This window comes from Ixodes scapularis, unplaced genomic scaffold (genome assembly GCF_016920785.2).
Source record: "Ixodes scapularis isolate PalLabHiFi unplaced genomic scaffold, ASM1692078v2 PGA_scaffold5__190_contigs__length_132052651, whole genome shotgun sequence".
Lineage (NCBI taxonomy): Eukaryota > Metazoa > Arthropoda > Arachnida > Ixodida > Ixodidae > Ixodes > Ixodes scapularis.
This window is the reverse complement of record NW_024609880.1, coordinates 91,010,637-91,028,230: the sequence shown is the minus strand read 5'-3', so window position 1 is coordinate 91,028,230 and position 17,594 is coordinate 91,010,637. Positions and strand designations below refer to the sequence as shown.

Here is a 17,594-nt window from a genome sequence, read left to right as displayed (position 1 = left end):
TTTCTGCGTAGTCTTTGACCCCGCCCTGCTTTACACATACTCCACAAGAAGCTTTCAATTGCAAAATTTTAGGCGATTTTTTTGTTGGCCCATCGAACTGTTGATTGGCTCATGGAGAAGAGGGCTGGTATCACACAACGTATAAATACTCAGATCCCTGAACGTTTAAGACGCTTCCATTTGTTTGCTTTTGAGGCGCAACATGAAGCTTGTTTTAAGCTTGGCCGTTTTAGTGTGTGGAGTTCTAGTGGGAGCCTATGGCAAAGGGGCTACTACTAAACCTCGAGGAAGACCACGTGGCAGTATTACTACAGTTCCCCCTGAATACGACCTGTCAAGACAAGAAGAACAAAATGCAACCAGAGTAAGTGCATCTTTATAATGGAAAAGTTAGAATCAACTGTTTCTTTTTAATGCACTTCCGAGTAACTTTTGTAATTTTCCGACTGCAGAAAAAATGTGAGGAGGAAATTAAAAAACGCGTACTCCTACAAAACGAATTTAAACACGTGTGCATTAGGAATGCGCATCTTTCACGTATAAACCACAGAAAAATCGTCGCTACTCTAGAAGTTACCGAATTATTAAAGTTTATCAACTATCGTTTTTGTTACCTGGCGTTACCAATTTGCTGGGACAGACGCGATATTATTTAAGATGTTCATTTTCTCACCATCAGGGTTGGCGTAATCAAATTAAGTTAAAGATGGTATAGGCAAAATATGAATGTTATGATTCGTATTGACCATTGCCACATTTTATGAACACCACACTTGAACGCAAATCTGCGCTTCGTCCCGAATAGGTGCTCTTGATATCCGTTGAATATCAACCTGAAGTAGTTGCAAGGCGTTGCTGGTTGAGGAGCTTCAGGAGGTCTGGCACGTCTGCTGGAACCGGTGACTTCACTGGCAGACGAACTTCACGCACGTTAATTTACATATAAAACAAAATTAAGAATGAGAATTGTGTAAAATTAAATAAAACAACAATATGTAGTGCGGCATGCGTAGTAAGGGGACATATTGTGAAGTTCACCTCTCCTTCTCCTCTATCCATACTGACACACATCGCGTTGCTACAACAACGGCCGAAGACAAAGCTGCGTTCTAAGAACCGAAAACTAAAGGCTAGTTCATCCACTTTGCAACTGCTTAAGACGGTGTGCCTTAAAACCTCTTAACACACCGATGCCATCTATGGGGTGGCCGTGGAAGAAGTTGAATTTCCGGACATGTTATCTTTTTTTCGCGCATCATTTTTTTTTCTGCTTCAAAAGTATTTGACATAGTTATAAACGAACATTTTTCGTAGGTGGTACTTACATTTGACCTCGTCGTAAATACTGCTGAACTTTTATTCTAGTGATATCTAGTTTTAGGATCACCTCACAGGTGGCGCAGGCGTTCCAATGTGTTCTCTCGTCGAAAGTGATTACAAGAACTCGGTTAATAAAAATTGGGGTTGTGTGGATATTTAGACAGCGTGTAGTTCGTCAACCATTTCAAAGCTGCGGTCTTTAACGTGCACCACGCAGTAGCGATACACGACCACACGCCGGTACAATGCTCATCCAGATCGAAATGGGCAGGGGTGTGGATTGAACCCAGTATCCCTGGGTTCTACCGCACGAGCTTTCGCTCCACGTGCTCCGAGCTGGTGTGCGCTAGCCCATTCGGCCACCGATCCCCCAAGGACTCAGCTCTAACTAAACACAACTGTGTGAACGGGCACTAAGTCTCGATTCCCGCGCATGTAGATTTTTGAAGGTCCCTTAGCCCGTTTCTGTAAGGCGGGACGACACCCGCGCTCCAGTTTTAAACAAACCGAGTGTTTGAAAGACTCCTCTCGGCGTGCGTATAACACCAGGCGCACCGTGTTAACTCTAGCGCTTACAGAGTTCTGTTCACGTTGTCTGGAGCTCAGATGTGTAATCTGAAATGTGAGTTTTTTTTATAAAATATAACGGATTCATAGTCAAAAAACCTAACCTCTCGCGAAAATATTGCAATTTGTAGATATGAAGGGAGCGGTTTAAAAACAAGACGACCAATCCGCACATTTAGATAACTAAGCCTAGTAAGTTTGAAATAGCAAAGATTACTCAGCAAAAAGATTGTTGGGATGCGCTGCTCCTCCAGTCGAAGCAGTTATCAATCGCTATAAAGTTCAGACTATAATCAGTGATACGGCTTTCATAAAAGCACGACTAAAACATCCAGTACATCAACGTGTAATAATCACTAACCTGTCACTTCAACAGATTATGTGCAAATAACTTCTTTTTATTTGATCAATACACTTAAGGCAGAAACTAATGTCGGGATGAATTATAACATTCTTCCACTCAATTGCTGAAGATTAGTTTGCCATCACGATATTATTGGTGATTACTCTGTGTTCCTATTCGACTGGCTGTATTTACAAATCTGCTTGCCCTTTCTATTTGGCTATTTAGTCTGAAGCATGTCTATAATATATATATATATATATATATATTTACATATATATATATATATATATATATACACATATATATATATATATATATGAACGAATATGTGCAGATGAATGAACCGTACTTAATCCAATGAATCAAAGAATCAAAGTTTCCAGGAACCCGCCGAAAGCCAAAAATTGGCGGAGCCAGGATTTGAACTCTGGGCCTCCCAATGTCCGGTCGGGTGTGCTAACCACTACACCACTCCACCTCAAAATTTTGCCGGATTGGAACTCGGAACTTTCCCAACGTGACGTCAGGTCCCGGTGTAGTGGTTAGCACACCCGACCGGACATTGGGAGGCCCAGAGTTCAAATCCTGGCTGCGCCAATTTTTGGCTTTCGGCGGGTTCCTGGAAACTTTGATTCTTTGATTCATTGGATTAAGTACGGTTCATTCATCTGCACATATTCGTTCATATCCTCCTCGGAGACCACGTACGATGGTGTGAAGTGCCTGTGCTGTATACTATATATATACATATATGTATATATATATACAAAAGCAGATACCTATTTAAGTGTGCACAAAAATTCGTAACATCTGCATTCCTAATTACACCATTAATACTAAAATAAAATAAGAAGGAGCTAACAAGGATTTCGATTAACCGTAAAACATTTCATCAAGGAAATGACCGGGTCTTGTTATAATCCGTAAGACACTAAAGAAATAAGTGAAGTTGTCTAGGAGGTGCATTTGACGCTGTTGGAGCTTCGTTACAGTGAAATCTTCTGCGTGTCTTAATATTCTTCATCTGATGAATGGCCGCTAAACTAAATATCATTGATGTCAGGTCTACTTCACATGACGTCGGTCTGTCGAGTCTCGCCTTAGTATTGAATTCCTTTACCATTACGCAAGCCCTAAATGAACGTCCGTGCAAAGGACAGCTCTTTACTTCAGAGCGGATTATACGGTGCGCCATAATGATAACGTAAGTATTAATAAGAATTACACGAGTACACTTAAGACTGCTTATGTATAGGAATGCGAAAGCATTATAGTCTCACGGGCAAAATGTTTGCGAATAATGTTTCTACACGTATTAAAGTTTAAGACGACTTATAGGACGACGTCGCGGAAGGCTTCCTACAGATCGGCGCCAAGTACAACGTCTAGGATGGCTTATAGGACGACGCCTAGAACGACGTTGAGGTCGACGTCTAGAACGACTTCTAGCGCGACCTACAGGACGACCTTAAAGACGACGTCGAGAACGACTACTAAAGGACGATGTCAAGGACGAAGTCGAGAACGACGCCTAGAGGAGAACGTATAGGACGACATCTTGGTCGACGTCAAGGACGACTTCAAGGACTAGGGTGACATCTAGGACGGCGTCAAGAACGGCGTCTAGAGCTACTTCTGGGACGAACTCTAGGACGACCTTAAGGATGACATCCAGGACGGCGTCAAGAACGAAGTCTAGGACGACTTCTGGGACGAACTCTAGGACGACCTTAAGGACGACATCTAGGACTACGTCTAGGACGACGTTGAGAACGATGCATAGAACGACGTCTAGGACGACTTCTAGGACGACGTCAAGAACGGCGCCTAGAGGAGGATACTTAAGGAGGCTGTGGCGTATTTGCGAAGACGGCCACGTTTGCCTGAGGGAGCCGCCGCAGATGTAGACTCTGCTGCGGATGTCAAGGCCGTAGGCGTAGACGCGGTCGCCTCACAGTCCATCGCACGAAGAACACAGTGAGCTCAAATTAACTCCAAAACGCACCATTAGCACACGGCGCTCCGGCGGTGAAATCACGCTAATGACGTTTGATGATATCACGCTGATGACGCTTGATGGCGTATTTTTATGGCCATATTTTGGGCACAATGTCGCCGCCGCCTCTTGTTTTTCACGTAATGTGACAAGCGAGGCTGTCCTAGAGGTCTGGGACGACTTCTAGGACGACGGCAAGGACAACGCCAAGGTAATGGAACAAGTAGGGTTGCCTAGCGCGTGCCGCTGAATCGTATTTTTATCGGCTTAAACGACGTTTTTTTTTTTTTTTTTTTTCTTTGTTGTTGTTGTTTTGCTCAATGGAACAAGTAAAGCTTTCGCCTTGAAGTATCGCCGGTTTCATATTTGAAACCCATGTTCCAGGAAAAAAACACCGGCCGCAAAGTGGGGGAAAAAAACTACATGCGTTTAGGGAATTCCTAGTCGGGCAAATATTGGGCGCCAATCCGAAAGCACATCAGAAGACCCGACTCACGCACCTGGTCTCGCCAAACCGCTGTGTCCTTCCTAATGAAACTGACCGTCTGCTACGGCCACCGTTCTCATGGCAACGATGCGTCTCCCGGATGGATGTACACGTGAAGATATCCGTCTCAAGCCAGCAAAGAATGACGCCTTGCATTTTACGAATATCACCTGCTAACCGACGACGGAGTAACAGGTCGACGGAGCCTCTTCTGGGGGTTCCAACCTAGGCTTCCAAGCAGACCGCGTTACGCGCAATAATCACTCGCTTCGGATCGGGACGAAATTATTATACTCTCCGGCCCGAGCTTGCACCAAGCTTCAACAGAACTGCCAGGGGTTCGCCGGGTGACCGCTTTCTCCTTCCAGCGGTGACCGCGCACGGCCTCGTCCGGCTTTGGTTAGCGTCATCCACTTTAGCATACAATGTTCGGAAAATAGCGCCAGCTATTGCTGACTTCAGCGTCTGCATTCATTTGTCCGTCTATTCAGGAGACGTTTCGTTGACATGGTGACGGGGACCATAGCAAACGAACTTCATCACGCTGAAGGTGACGACGGTGTGGCGAGATTCCACATCCGGGCGCCGAGGCGAACGGACGTGATAATCATGAGCTCCAGCGGAGCGGTGAAAACGGCCGCGTCAGGCCGTGGTACGTCTGTTTTTGAAAACGCTGACGATTATAAGATTATCCTGCCCCAACTGCCTACCGGTTACGCTGACACCAAAGCGGTCTTTTTGCACTGCGACGTAAAAGGACGGCGGTATCACATTCAAGACTTCCGCCTGGAACTTCAACGGCTGGACTTGCTGAAGGACTTGGCCTCCGCCCGGCCACATCAGATGAATCACATGTGGCTACTGAGGATGCAGTCACCTGCTGCCAAGCAAAGGTTGCTGGAGGCGCAGGAGCTGAAAATAATAGGGGGGGGGGGGGGGGGGAAGGGCGGTGCCTCGTCATCGACCCGGCGAATACGGCTGGGAAGCTCAAGCTCCACTGTATCCCGTACGACGTTCCTAACGGCCGCGTGAAGAAGGAGCTGGAGTGCTACGGCGAGGTGTCCGAGGCAACGAGGGATTTTTTCCGGAAGAAGGGGTTCGAGGCTGTCGAGCCCAACACCCGCAGTGTACGCCTGACCCTCAAGGAAGGCTACACTGGAGACATCCTCCCCCACGAGATGCGCCTGGAAGGTTGTAAGGTCTTGGTCGTGGTGTCTGACCGTGCTCCGCTCTGTCTTCGGTGCCGTCGTACGGGCCACATTCGCCGGGACTGCCGCATCCCCCGCTGCTATGACTGCTACTGCTACGGCCACGACGCAGCAGAATGCGTCAAGACTTACGCCTCGATAGCCCGGGACCGCAAGTTGGACGACAACTCTGAATACCTAAAGGATGGCGTCGAGGCGGAGGAAGCCGTGGGATGGTCATTTCCAACCGCCCTGCAACCGGCGGAACACCTTGAAACGTCTGCAATCAAGGACGACGGTAACCCTGATACAGCTTTTCCAGAGATCAACTCCAAGGCCACGACGGAGGGGCCAGCCACCCCCGGCGCAGCGGCCACGAAACACCTACCCGAGGAGCAAGCACGTCCCAAAGGTGGACCATCTGCTACATCGAGCGGCCTTCCCAGCGTTGAGAATAACGACGCAGCAGTGGTTGACGGGCAGGACAACGCCATGGAATTTTCTCAGACAGTCAAGCGCCCGAGAAAACCTGTGGCTACGCCGGCTGGCACCTGCGGACCAAACCCCTACACGGTGCCTGTGCCAGGGTCTAAGAAGTCGAAGGTCGCGGTGAAGCCGCGTGTCCAGCCGGACGATCGTCGTCGAAAAGATTCCCTGTGAGTGTATGGTTTTTCCGGCTGTACGAAGGGGGGGGGGGGGGGGGGGGGGGGGGTCTCAAGCGCTGTTTTTTACCCGAGTTCTTTTACTTTTGTGCGCGTGACTTCAACTTTTTTGACCGTGCCTACCTCGCTCTTTGTCTGGCCCCTTTTTTTTAACCGTGCATGAACTGTAGCGTTAGGCCGCTGCTCGGGCCTACGACGCCAAAGAAAAGACAGAGACCCGCTCTCAAGGCCCAACCAGACAACCCCCTTTATTCGTCTTCCTTACGTATATATACATACAGCCGGGAGCCTGGCAACAGGCTGCGATCTTTCTAGAACATTGCGTCATCTTTAGTCGACCCGGCGCAGCCTTGGCCGTGGCCTTGGACTCCGACTCAGCGGCGCCTCCGGCCGCCGGCTAACACGAAACCCCGTGAGGTCTCGAAACGGCCGCGCCCGCTAGGTAACTCGAGCCGGTCGCATATGCTGGTAACACCACATGAACCTTGAGCAATCTTTACGCGTGGGCACTTTAAACCTGCGCGGCTTACGCGCCAGGCGTCGCCATTACCAGGTGAACCGTTTGTTTATTGGGAAGGACCTGGACATAGTCGCGGTTCAGGAAACGAAAATGGAAAGCGAGGCTCAGACGGAGAGCATGGTAGCGAGGTATGACGTGTGCGTCAGCCACGCTAAGGGGATGTCAGGGGGGTGTCTTTTATTTTTAAAGAAGTCAATGGCGACCGTAGAGCAAGTCATTAGCTGTGATGCGAGGCGCTTTGTTTTGTGCGATATTTTCTTTTCAAATGTCAAGTTTCGCGTGTTTTGCATTTACGCCCCTACGAAGGCAGATGAACGATTTGTTTTTTTTCGGGTTCATCGAAGCGTATCTGCAACCGGACCGCATCATTATTTTGTTAGGGGATTTTAACTGCGTTTGTACAGCGCAGGACAGATCGAACAGTGCGCGGTTCAGGGATAACAGTACAGATTTTTTAAATGGCATGGTCGATCGTTGTGAGTTGGAAGATGTTGCAGTTTGGGCGTCGAGTAGGAGAGAGGTGCAGTATACGCATTTTCAAAACGCCAGTCATCCGCGCTTGGATCGTGCGTACGTTTCGCTCGACCTTGTTAGAGCGTGCAAGCAGTATGCGGTCGACCACGTCTCTTTCAGTGACCATGCTCTTGTTTCTTTTAAAATTTGCTCCCCTAAAGAGGCGCCGAAGAAGTTCGTGTGGGGTTTATGGAACTTTAATGCCCAGCTTCTCAAGGACGATTGTATTTCTAAGGCAGTGCGCCAAAAGCTGGAGGATTTGGCAAGCGCGAAAGGGGAGGAGTTCGGCGTTAAATGGGAGTTATTTAAACAGGAAACAAAGATGGCAGCTATTGAACGCTCCAGTTCCTTGAAGCAGGACGAAGAAAAAGAAACGCGTGAATTAAACTAACTTCTTCAGAAGTTGGTCCAGGAAGAATGCCTTTCGCTTGGTATCTTTTTCAACGAGATTACTACTATCAGGAAACGCCTCGAGGTTCTTGATACCGAACGGTATAGGGGGGCTATGATACGTGCGCTGTTCAAGCGGTTATCGTGCGGTGAGATATCCTCGAAAAGGGTGATAGGGGTGGAAAAGACTTACGCCAGCAATAGTGACATCGGCGAGATTTTGTATCAAGGGGTTCTGTCACGCGATAAAAAAGTAATCGAACGGGCTTTCGTCGACTACTACAAAGACCTTTTCAGCTACCGCGCACCCAAAAAGGATGAGTTTGGAGCCTATTATTTATCGTTAATACCGCGCCTTTCGGATGAACTGCAGGAAAAGTTGGAGCAGCCCATTATATTACGGGAAGTTGAAAAGGCGATCGACATTTTGCAGATCGGAAAAGCGCCAGGACCGGACGGTTTGGGCGCCGAGTTTTACAAAGAGTTGAACAACCTGCCCCTTTTTTGATCTGCGTCCTTCGTGAACCGTGCAGAGTTAATGTTTTGCCTCCATCGTTTTCATGCACGCACACCATTTTCATACCGAAGAGTGATGACCCTATAAAACTCCGTTTCGTTGGTTCGTACCGCCCGATCACACTGACTAACGGTGATTATAAAATTCTGATGAAGGTCTCAGCGGAACGTTTGCAAAGCGTTATAGGAGTTATCGTCGGCCCCCACCAGGACGTGTGGAATAAGAGGGAGAAGCATAGTTAGAAACATACATGTCGCCCGCAGTATTTTGGAGTGCTGCGACGCTATGGTGCGAAGGGTTGCTATGTTACAGGTAGATATAAAAAAGGCCATCAACCGTGTGTCGCACGAATTTTTTTTTTTCACATTTAAGCCATGTTAAGTTGGGTTCTGTTCTGTGTAATGGCGTGCGCATGGTGTGCAAAAATTGTGCGACTAGACTTGTCGTAAACAAGTCTGTCAGCGAGCGCATTCGGCTTTTTTCTTCAGTGCGACAGGGCTGTCCACTTTCGCCTTTGCTGTTTTGTACTTTTCTCGATCCGTTCTGTTTAAGTATTACTCAGAGTGAGTTCATCCGGAGGTTTCAGTTACAAGCTACTAAAGTGCGTATTTTATCGTACGCGGACGATGTGGCGATGTTTCGTGTGGAGAAAGAAAGTGTCATCAAAGCCATAGAGCTATCGAAAATGCTTTGTGACAATACATGTAGTTCCGTTAATTGGGAATAGTGTTTGGGGTTGTGGTATGGCAATCGGCCTTCAACGCCGGTTGTCTTTGAACGTGTTGTATAGACCGAATCGCCGCCCCGCTATCTCGGGGTTCCCCTCGAGTACTACCGCACCAACGACGAGTATTGGCGCGGTCAAGGTGGAGCTTTACGTGAAAAGGCGACCAAGTTGAGAGGTGGGGGGTTATCAATCTTCGCTCGCGCAGCTGTCTGCAATGCGTTCCTTGCAGCCAAAGTGTGATGCATCTTGCAAGTGCTGCACTGCTCTTGAACTCTGCAGTTTTTATTTGGTCTTCTGTGTGGGAGCGTACGAGCCGCACTAATCTTTTCCGTAGTCTCAAAGCCGGTAGTCTCGGCCTGTCTCATTTGTTTGTGAGGCAGTTGGTCAGCAGATTTGTTTTTCTTCGCGACCAAAAGGACCCTTTTTTGCGAACCATCATTCAAGTTCGGCTAAGCGAAGGGATTCCTGGTTTTGTTGTTTCATCGAGCGAGGACTTCAGTGCCTGTGTGCGAGGTTTTTTGAAAGAAGTTGTGGGGACGTATTGTTTTTTAGTCACTCGTTTTTCGCTTGAGTACTTGTCTGAAGTGTCACGTAAACGACTAACAACAGATTTGATTGATTTACGTTTTCCCATTCCCATGTATCGTTTTTGTATAGTGCAGGCCCAGGGCAGGACGTGTCAAAACGAGTCAAAAGAATGCTGGTGCCCCCGAACATGCAAACCTTCTTTTTCAAGCTGCAGTCAGACGCTTCCAGTCAAATCCTGGTTGGTTGAAAAAGGCCTGCCAGTGGCATGGTCTGACAACTGCATCCTTTGCAGAAGACAAGAGACCGTTGAACACGTCTTTCTAGACAATTGGGACGCTGTCTTTTTTAGGGATGTCATCCAAAGGACCCTCGAAAAAGACCTCCCATTAACGCCACATGGCATATACGTTACTTAGCTGTAGAAGATGAAAATGGTGTTCCTTTCGACATGCTCCTGCTGTTCGGCCTCCACAGCATATGGCGATGCCGCATGGCTGTGCGACACGCAGATGTTGATGTGCGTGCTTTTTATAAATACTTTGTAGAGCACATGTGTTTCTTGAAGGAAATGTTCAATCCACTGCAACCACCCCCAGAGTGGTTGCCTCTTCTTGATGGGCTCTCTGCCCTCAAGGACTTTTAACAGTTCCCGACGTCAGCCAAGTCGGCTGAGGTCTTTTAGTGCCTTGTGTATATTCAACTTCTGCGTTTGACTTACGTCATGCAATAAAGAAAAAAAAAAGACGACGGTGTGGCGAAATCAGCTGCGTACTTCGGCTCCTTTGCCGTGCCTTTCGATCGGTGGAGCGTGAACATAAAGTTCGAAATAAGAACTTAACGCAGATTGCTCGTTTTTTCAGTGCCTAATAGGCTAATATTTTACAAGCCTTGAATGAAAAACATGTTTTAAGCTCAAAATATAGTGTAATCGTCTCTTTTTTTCTTTTTACCCCAGCATGGGGCTAAATTGCTGATGTGCCGGATTATGTTTAATAAACCGAATGTTTTTTTGGGGCTACACTCAGACCTCATCTTCTAGAACGTTTTGTCAGTTTAAATAAAATTTAATATCCGTGATTTAAAAGCAATGATTTAATGTGTTAAAATATTAATTTGTCAAACTAAAAGATATTGAATTTGATAAGTTGGGCAGCTTTTGAATTGCTCATTTACAAGAGGATGACGCACGTCGCAATAATGAGTATTGTTACACCATTCGCAGGTGGTCCAAATGAACGCTACACAATGGGTCAAGTGGCGCACGTATAATGTGACAGATCTTTTCGGAGGGAACCCTCTGCAGTGCGAAAATTTTAAAGTTATGAAAAAGAGAACACCGACAAACTACTCTTTGCAGTACAATTATAGGAGCGGATATAGGTAATTGTGATTACTGTCATACTCTTTCAAGTATTTACTTTCTTCTCACCACCACTAAATTGACTTTCCTTTTGCAGTTCGAAGACAATCAACGAAGACCTAATTTTGGGATTTTTCGATCTAGAACCCCTTCCCTCAAATGACATGTTCTTTGCGAGGACTCCTAGTAAGTAATAACATATTTAGCAACTGAACATACTCCACGCTCTAATAATAAATTGCTGAAACCTTGTGTTTTAGTAGACCGATCTCACCAGCCAGTTTGGTTGCGCCATCGTTTCCGATATTCATCGATGGAGTTTTAGTATTTCTGCACGTCTGACAACATTCATAAGCCCTGCGCGTACATAGCTCAATATGGTGCTGGCTGTCTCATCCTATGCACGTGCTGGCTGCCTTCTGCGGACAGCCTGGCTGATGGCTACTTCCTGCTCGTTTGCTCGAAGCCGGCTAACTTTAACCGCGTCAAAACGTTAACCACCCTTCCCTACTAGGTACCTAAAAGTATCTAGCCAAGCTTGACGACGGCTGGATGAGCGATAGCTCAGTGTTTTATTATGGCATGGTAGCTGGTGTCACCCACTGGTTGTAGTGAATGTAAGTGGCTTTCATGGAAAAGTTACTGGAAAAGGGAGGTTCCAAGAACGCCCGCTGCCGGGTTTTCGCGACGCAGTGCGGCATGCATTCAAGCTTAAAGATACGTTTATTGCTCGTGGTACAGATAAGGGGCAATTTAAAACTAAATTAACCCTTGCTTACAAAATTTCTCCATGTTTGGCTCTCTGAAGTAAAGACAAGCCTCGTTGAAATTTCCTTGTTAGTGCGAAAGAGGACGAAGTCCAGTGAAACGATGAGAAAGAAGTGAGCACTGAAAGGCGGGCGGTACAGCGGCATCATGGTTAGCCAGCTTGTAAGAACTTTATAGACGCTTTCAGCACGCGCCAGAATGAGCCGCCATAGCCGACCTTTCTTGTCTTACCGAGATGCCGAACCACTGAAGCGGGGGTTGGCGAGACTCCACAAAGGCCTATACTGGGCTCAAAGACACAGTAGCACCTAAAATGGCAATAACCTGTCCTGATGTGGCAATGATGAAGTGAAGTGAACGGAATAAGAGGAGACAAAAGCTGAAGGTCGGCTATGGTGGCGCCTATGCACAGCTGCCTGAAAGCGTCTATATAAAATATTCATAAATTCAAAACCATGTAATTTGGCTTCACTAAAAATAAACCCATTATTAGATTATTGAAGCATCGAGGAGAATGCTGAAAATGTAATTCTACGCTCCCCGTGCGCTTGCCTTCCCCTTATAAAAGATTCGAAGTAAGTAATCTAATACCCGTGCTACAGTGTTCTAAAGGATGTAGTGGCAAGAGCGGCGCTCGCTTACAATGAGCCGCGTGAAGACGATCAACGTAGGTGGGCGCGAGTGGTGTCTAATGAACCCAACGCGCCGGCGGAGCGCGCAGCTAGCGCTTTAGATTGCTCTCCGCAGCCTGCGGACTGGCAGCCTGCAGGTTTTGGTTGAGAATCATACGCACCAGGGATTACGCGAGCCCGTCTCTGGAGGGGCTTTCTGACTAGCTCGGGTTCAAGGGGGACAAAGAAAGAAAGGTAATTGACGTCGCCTACTACCGCGGCGCGACAAAAATAGTGTTGAAAACGCAAACTAGGTATAGATTGTAACGAATGGATAGATGTGCGAACATACTTTATGTGTAGCGCCACACTTTGGTCAACCCGGAACCTCAGAGCTGAATCCGGCTGCCTGTGCTGCCAACTCGGTTATGCACATAACAAAATTAATTTCTTTTTTTTCTTTTTTTTTTTGCTTTGTTTGGCGGCATGAGTGGTTTTAGATGGCACTTATTTTCTGCATTTTCAAAGTCGTAATAAATTTAGGTTTCACTCGGCAAAATTTTATGAATTAATCTTGAATCTCTGGTAAATAGAAGTGAGCATCACACTGGACCCCGCATCATTAAGATATAAATTGGTATAAAATATTGGTAACAACTATATATAGAGTGCCATGAAATATCGAACTAATTTTTAAAAAATTTTGCCATAATTGCGATTTAGAAAACGTCACACTTTTCACATAGACACGTAAAGCCTCTATAATTTTTGGCAATATCACGCGAATGACGACCGGCCCTTAAATCAGCCCCTTATCGCGGCGTGAAACAGCAAGACAGCGAGGCTAGTCCTGTCTCGAATGAAGTCTCGCTGACTTGCTCTTTCAAGCAGCGATAAAGCGCTGGTTTACCTGCCGTTTGGCGTTCGCACGATATTGTTAAAACATCTGGAGGCTGTACAACTGCAAATCAAAGCTGATTTAATCGGAGATGCTAACTCTAGATAGTAAACAAGAAACAATGTCTCTCGCCTGGTGTAAAATGCTTTTCTATTGTTATTTGTGATACACTCTCAGAAAAAAAATAGTATATTCTTACACCCCTTGTACCATATACAATACCCCAAAACTTCAGTTTGACGCACAGCGCGCTGACGTCGAACAGATGGCCTCAACTTTTACGAGGTGCTTGAGAACGGTGAGATACACCTCATTAAACAGCTAAAGTACGTTTCAAAAATTATACAACAAAAACAAAAGTTTTGCATTAACGCCGAGAAAACCCCGATTACTTTTTTTGTAGTCAATAACACGTGCATTAGCTATTCTAATAAGTTGTATACCACTCGGCTATCAAGCCGCGTGTGAAAGTTGGGAACGTCGGTTCGACGTCAGCACGGCTGTACGTCAAACTGTAGTTTTGGGTTGTGGTATATGAGACAAGCGGTGTAAGTATATACCCTTTCTTTTTAGAGTTTAGTATGTTGCAGTGTCAAATATATATGTTTTATATGGTTTTTAAAGCTACAGTAAAATTTTCCCTCAGTAGGGGTACCAACGCACAATTTAGTGTTGTATTCCAACTACATAAACTGCACCATTCTTCGAATCCCATTTCCAAGTCAAGGAGGTAAGCTCTCAATTCTTTATGAGTTATATTTCTTTCTCAAGCATGAATATTGCCCACTTTCGTTTCTCTTTGCCTTTACTGACTAACGACTCGACGTAGGTGGGAGACTAAATACTAGAACAACAATATTAATAAATAACAATCAAGGTCGTGACTGACATTAAAAAGAAATATTGGTTATAAATTGCGTTTATTTATTTATTTTTGACATTTATTTAATGAAATATTAAATCAGTTTCAAAATGTTTCCGTCCGAAAGCCATTAGCAGGTATTCATACTGGCGTCGCTAGGACATATTCAAATCACAGCTGTGTAGAAATAGACTCGAAATATACAAAAATAACAACTAAGTACCCAACAGAATATATTAAAAAGCATTTTAGGAACACAGCTCGTAAAAGATGTATCAAAGGCGAGAAAATATATTCTCTGTTAATTAGTTTGGAAATTAACTTCGATATAACTACTACTGCTTGTGTTTAATAGGCTAGAGTCTTCAACTTCCAATTGTACATTATTACGTACATTTAGATTAAATAATGCAATAAAATGACAGGCACACGACAACTTGTTTTTTTTGTGTTTTTTTTTAATTGGCATAATAAAATTTGTAGCCAATTTTAAAACCGAAGATTGTTTTTGCACTTTCTTTTCTGATTAAAGAATTGCCAATATGTGCCCCCTTATTTAGGTCCAATTTCAGTTTACTTTATCTCTGAAATAAGCAGAACTACCTGCTTTTGTGAATATTATGGACTAATCGCATGGCACAGCAGAGAAAAACGTATTTTTTTGCCTGTGACTTCAATATGCCTTTGTTTACCGTGTTCCCTACCATTCAAAAATGTGTTTTTTTTTTTTTGTTTTATTAGAGAGACATTGTGACCTGTGGATGGCGAATATGACTGTTTCCCAAGATACACCAACTCTCTGCCTCCAGAAATTCTTTGACTATTGCAACACGACACACCTTTTCAACGTTTACTTTCCTAATTGTACGGACAATGATAGACACCTTTTCTTGAAGTAGAGATTGCGAACCTCTGCAATATTAGCCTCAAGATCTTTATTTCAAATTGATGCGCATGTTTACTTTCTATATCACAGTAGTACCATAGATTTTATGGCTTTTTGGTTAATGACTGGCTGAAATAAAAAGTGTTGTACCAAGCATCATTGTCTGTTGTAGTATTTCATATCGTACCATCCCTTTCACAAGCGCGGTTGTAGGTGGTGCATTGATCGTGCCCAAATTTCATTAGTGTATGCTAGGGTAGCTCGGAGAAAAGGGCAGAAGACGAGATCTCTTGAAAGGGCTGCGCGGGTAGCTCGAGACGGAACACTGATCACTGGACTGAGCCGCGATGAAGCAAGCCCTAGGTTAGCCAGCCGCATACTTTTCACTTCATCATGTAGATAAACCCGCAGTTACTACAATTGGCGACGAGGGTCTTTCAGCCATCATCCGTGGGCATCAACGGCGTAGGGTAAAGCCTCTTCAGCACGAACGTCCACAGCTTTAGAACCCTGGCGGAATCTAAAACTGGTAGGACGTCAGGAAGTGACCCCGCCGCTACAGACACAAACGGGTGAGGATGACCTACATCGGTAACGTTCCTGATTTCAACAAGTAAAATGATTCGATTTTTACATTGAGAGATCTGAACGCTGGCTCGCGGCTATCGAGGCTCCGGTAGGAAATAAGGCAGACGGTTTGCTTGCAACACTTACTGCATCGACTTATGAGCTGCTACGAGACCTTGTATTTCCAAGAACAACAACTGAATGTTAGAACCTCAAACAAGCACTCATTCAACATTTCATGCCCAACCCCATCACGATTGCAGAACGATTTCGCTTCTACCGACACAGTCAAGAGGAGCGCGAAATTCTCGCGTTCTTCCTAGCCGCGCTAAAGAAGCTTGCTTATACTTGCTATTTCAAGGACTTCCCGAATGGTGCCTTGGGAGACAGGTTCGTGTGTGGGTTGAGAGATTAGCATTACATCAACCGTCTGCTCATCGAGAGGATGTTGACTTTCAAGTAAGCGCGCGATAGCGCCTTTGGCTTGGAGCTCGCCAGACAGCACGCTCGTTAGCTCACCCAGACGGAAGTTTCTCAAAATTGAGGAATTAAAAAATACAAACCCAATCACGTTCAAAAAAAAAAAAATCTAACGGCGCCGGGAGCGGTGAGTGCCTCTACATCTAGCACCTGCTACCGTTGCGGCAATCATTGCCTTCATCAGGACTGCCCGCTGAAGAAGGGAGGTGTACCATAACTGCGGGAAGAAGGGACACATTGCTCGAGTTAGCAAGAGCAAGGCACGTATACACCAATATACACCAGATATCACGCCAAGAATTTTCCCGAAACGACTACGTCACACTGTATCCAGTTGATGGATACACCAACAGTGTCGGCGACGGCATCGAAGTCCTTCTGCAAATTGAAGGAAGTGCTGTAAAAATGCTGCTGGACACTGGGGCGGCTCTAGTCATCCTCTCCGAGAGACAATACAAAGAGTCACTGAGCGGTTTGCCACTAGAATCCTCGACTCTTCGCCTCCGCTCGTACACCGGCGACACCATTCCTGTACTTGGAGAGGCACAAGTTCCGGTAACCTACGAAGTTTATACAATGACGCTTCCATTGGTTGTCGTCCATGGAGACCGACCAGCTTTGCTGGGAAGGAACTGGTTGCGGCACATCCGCATCAACAGGTCCAACTTCTTACTGACAGAGTCTGCTGCTCGGAACACTCTAGAGAGTCTGATAGACAAGCACAAGATGCTTTTCAGCGACTAGCTGGGAACGGTGAAAGGAATCAAAATAGCGATTCATGTCAAGCACAAATGTGCCTTAACTTTTCAAACCTCGCTGTCTCCCATACGCCCTGCGTGAGGTGGTAGAGAAAACGTTGGAGGCCCTCGAAAAACGCAGCACTATCACCAAGGTTGATAGAAGCCATTGGGTGACACCGATCGTTGTGGTTGTAAAGAAGGACAAGTACGTTCGATTTTGTGGAAACTACAAGGTCACCGTGGATGGTTGCATTCAGCCGGAGACATATCCACTATTTCCTGCGGAAGACCTGTTCGCGACTTTTGCTGTTGGCAAGTACTTCAGCAAGATAGATTAGACCAGTGCCTACTAACGGTTGGAACTAGAACATAACTCGAATGTCTACACTACCATCACCATGCACAAGGGTCTTTACCGATACAATCCTCTACCTTTCGGAATATCCACGGCGCCGAGGATTTTCTAACGGTCCATGAATCAAATCTTACAAGGACTGGAGCACGTCGTGTGCTATTTTGACGACGTCTTGATCGTGTCGAGTACTCGTGAGGACCGTCTTCAATTGTTGGACCGAGCTCTGGCTCGAATGAAAGCAAACAGGATTCAGGCCAATCTTCGAAAATGTGAGTTCCTCAACAACAGCGTGGAATATCTCGGCTAC

General features: G+C 45.8%; 1 protein-coding gene across 1 annotated transcript; it reads left to right on the top strand.

The window, feature by feature from the left end:
* The first annotated feature begins 202 nt into the window (after positions 1–202).
* LOC8023579 lies at positions 203–15,158 on the top strand. The gene is made up of 5 exons (XM_040214996.1): positions 203–364; positions 10,983–11,140; positions 11,218–11,306; positions 14,044–14,127; positions 15,001–15,158. Exons 1-5 carry the CDS (start codon positions 203–205, stop codon positions 15,156–15,158), a joined length of 651 nt encoding a protein of 216 aa, XP_040070930.1.
* Positions 15,159–17,594: the final 2,436 nt, after the last annotated feature.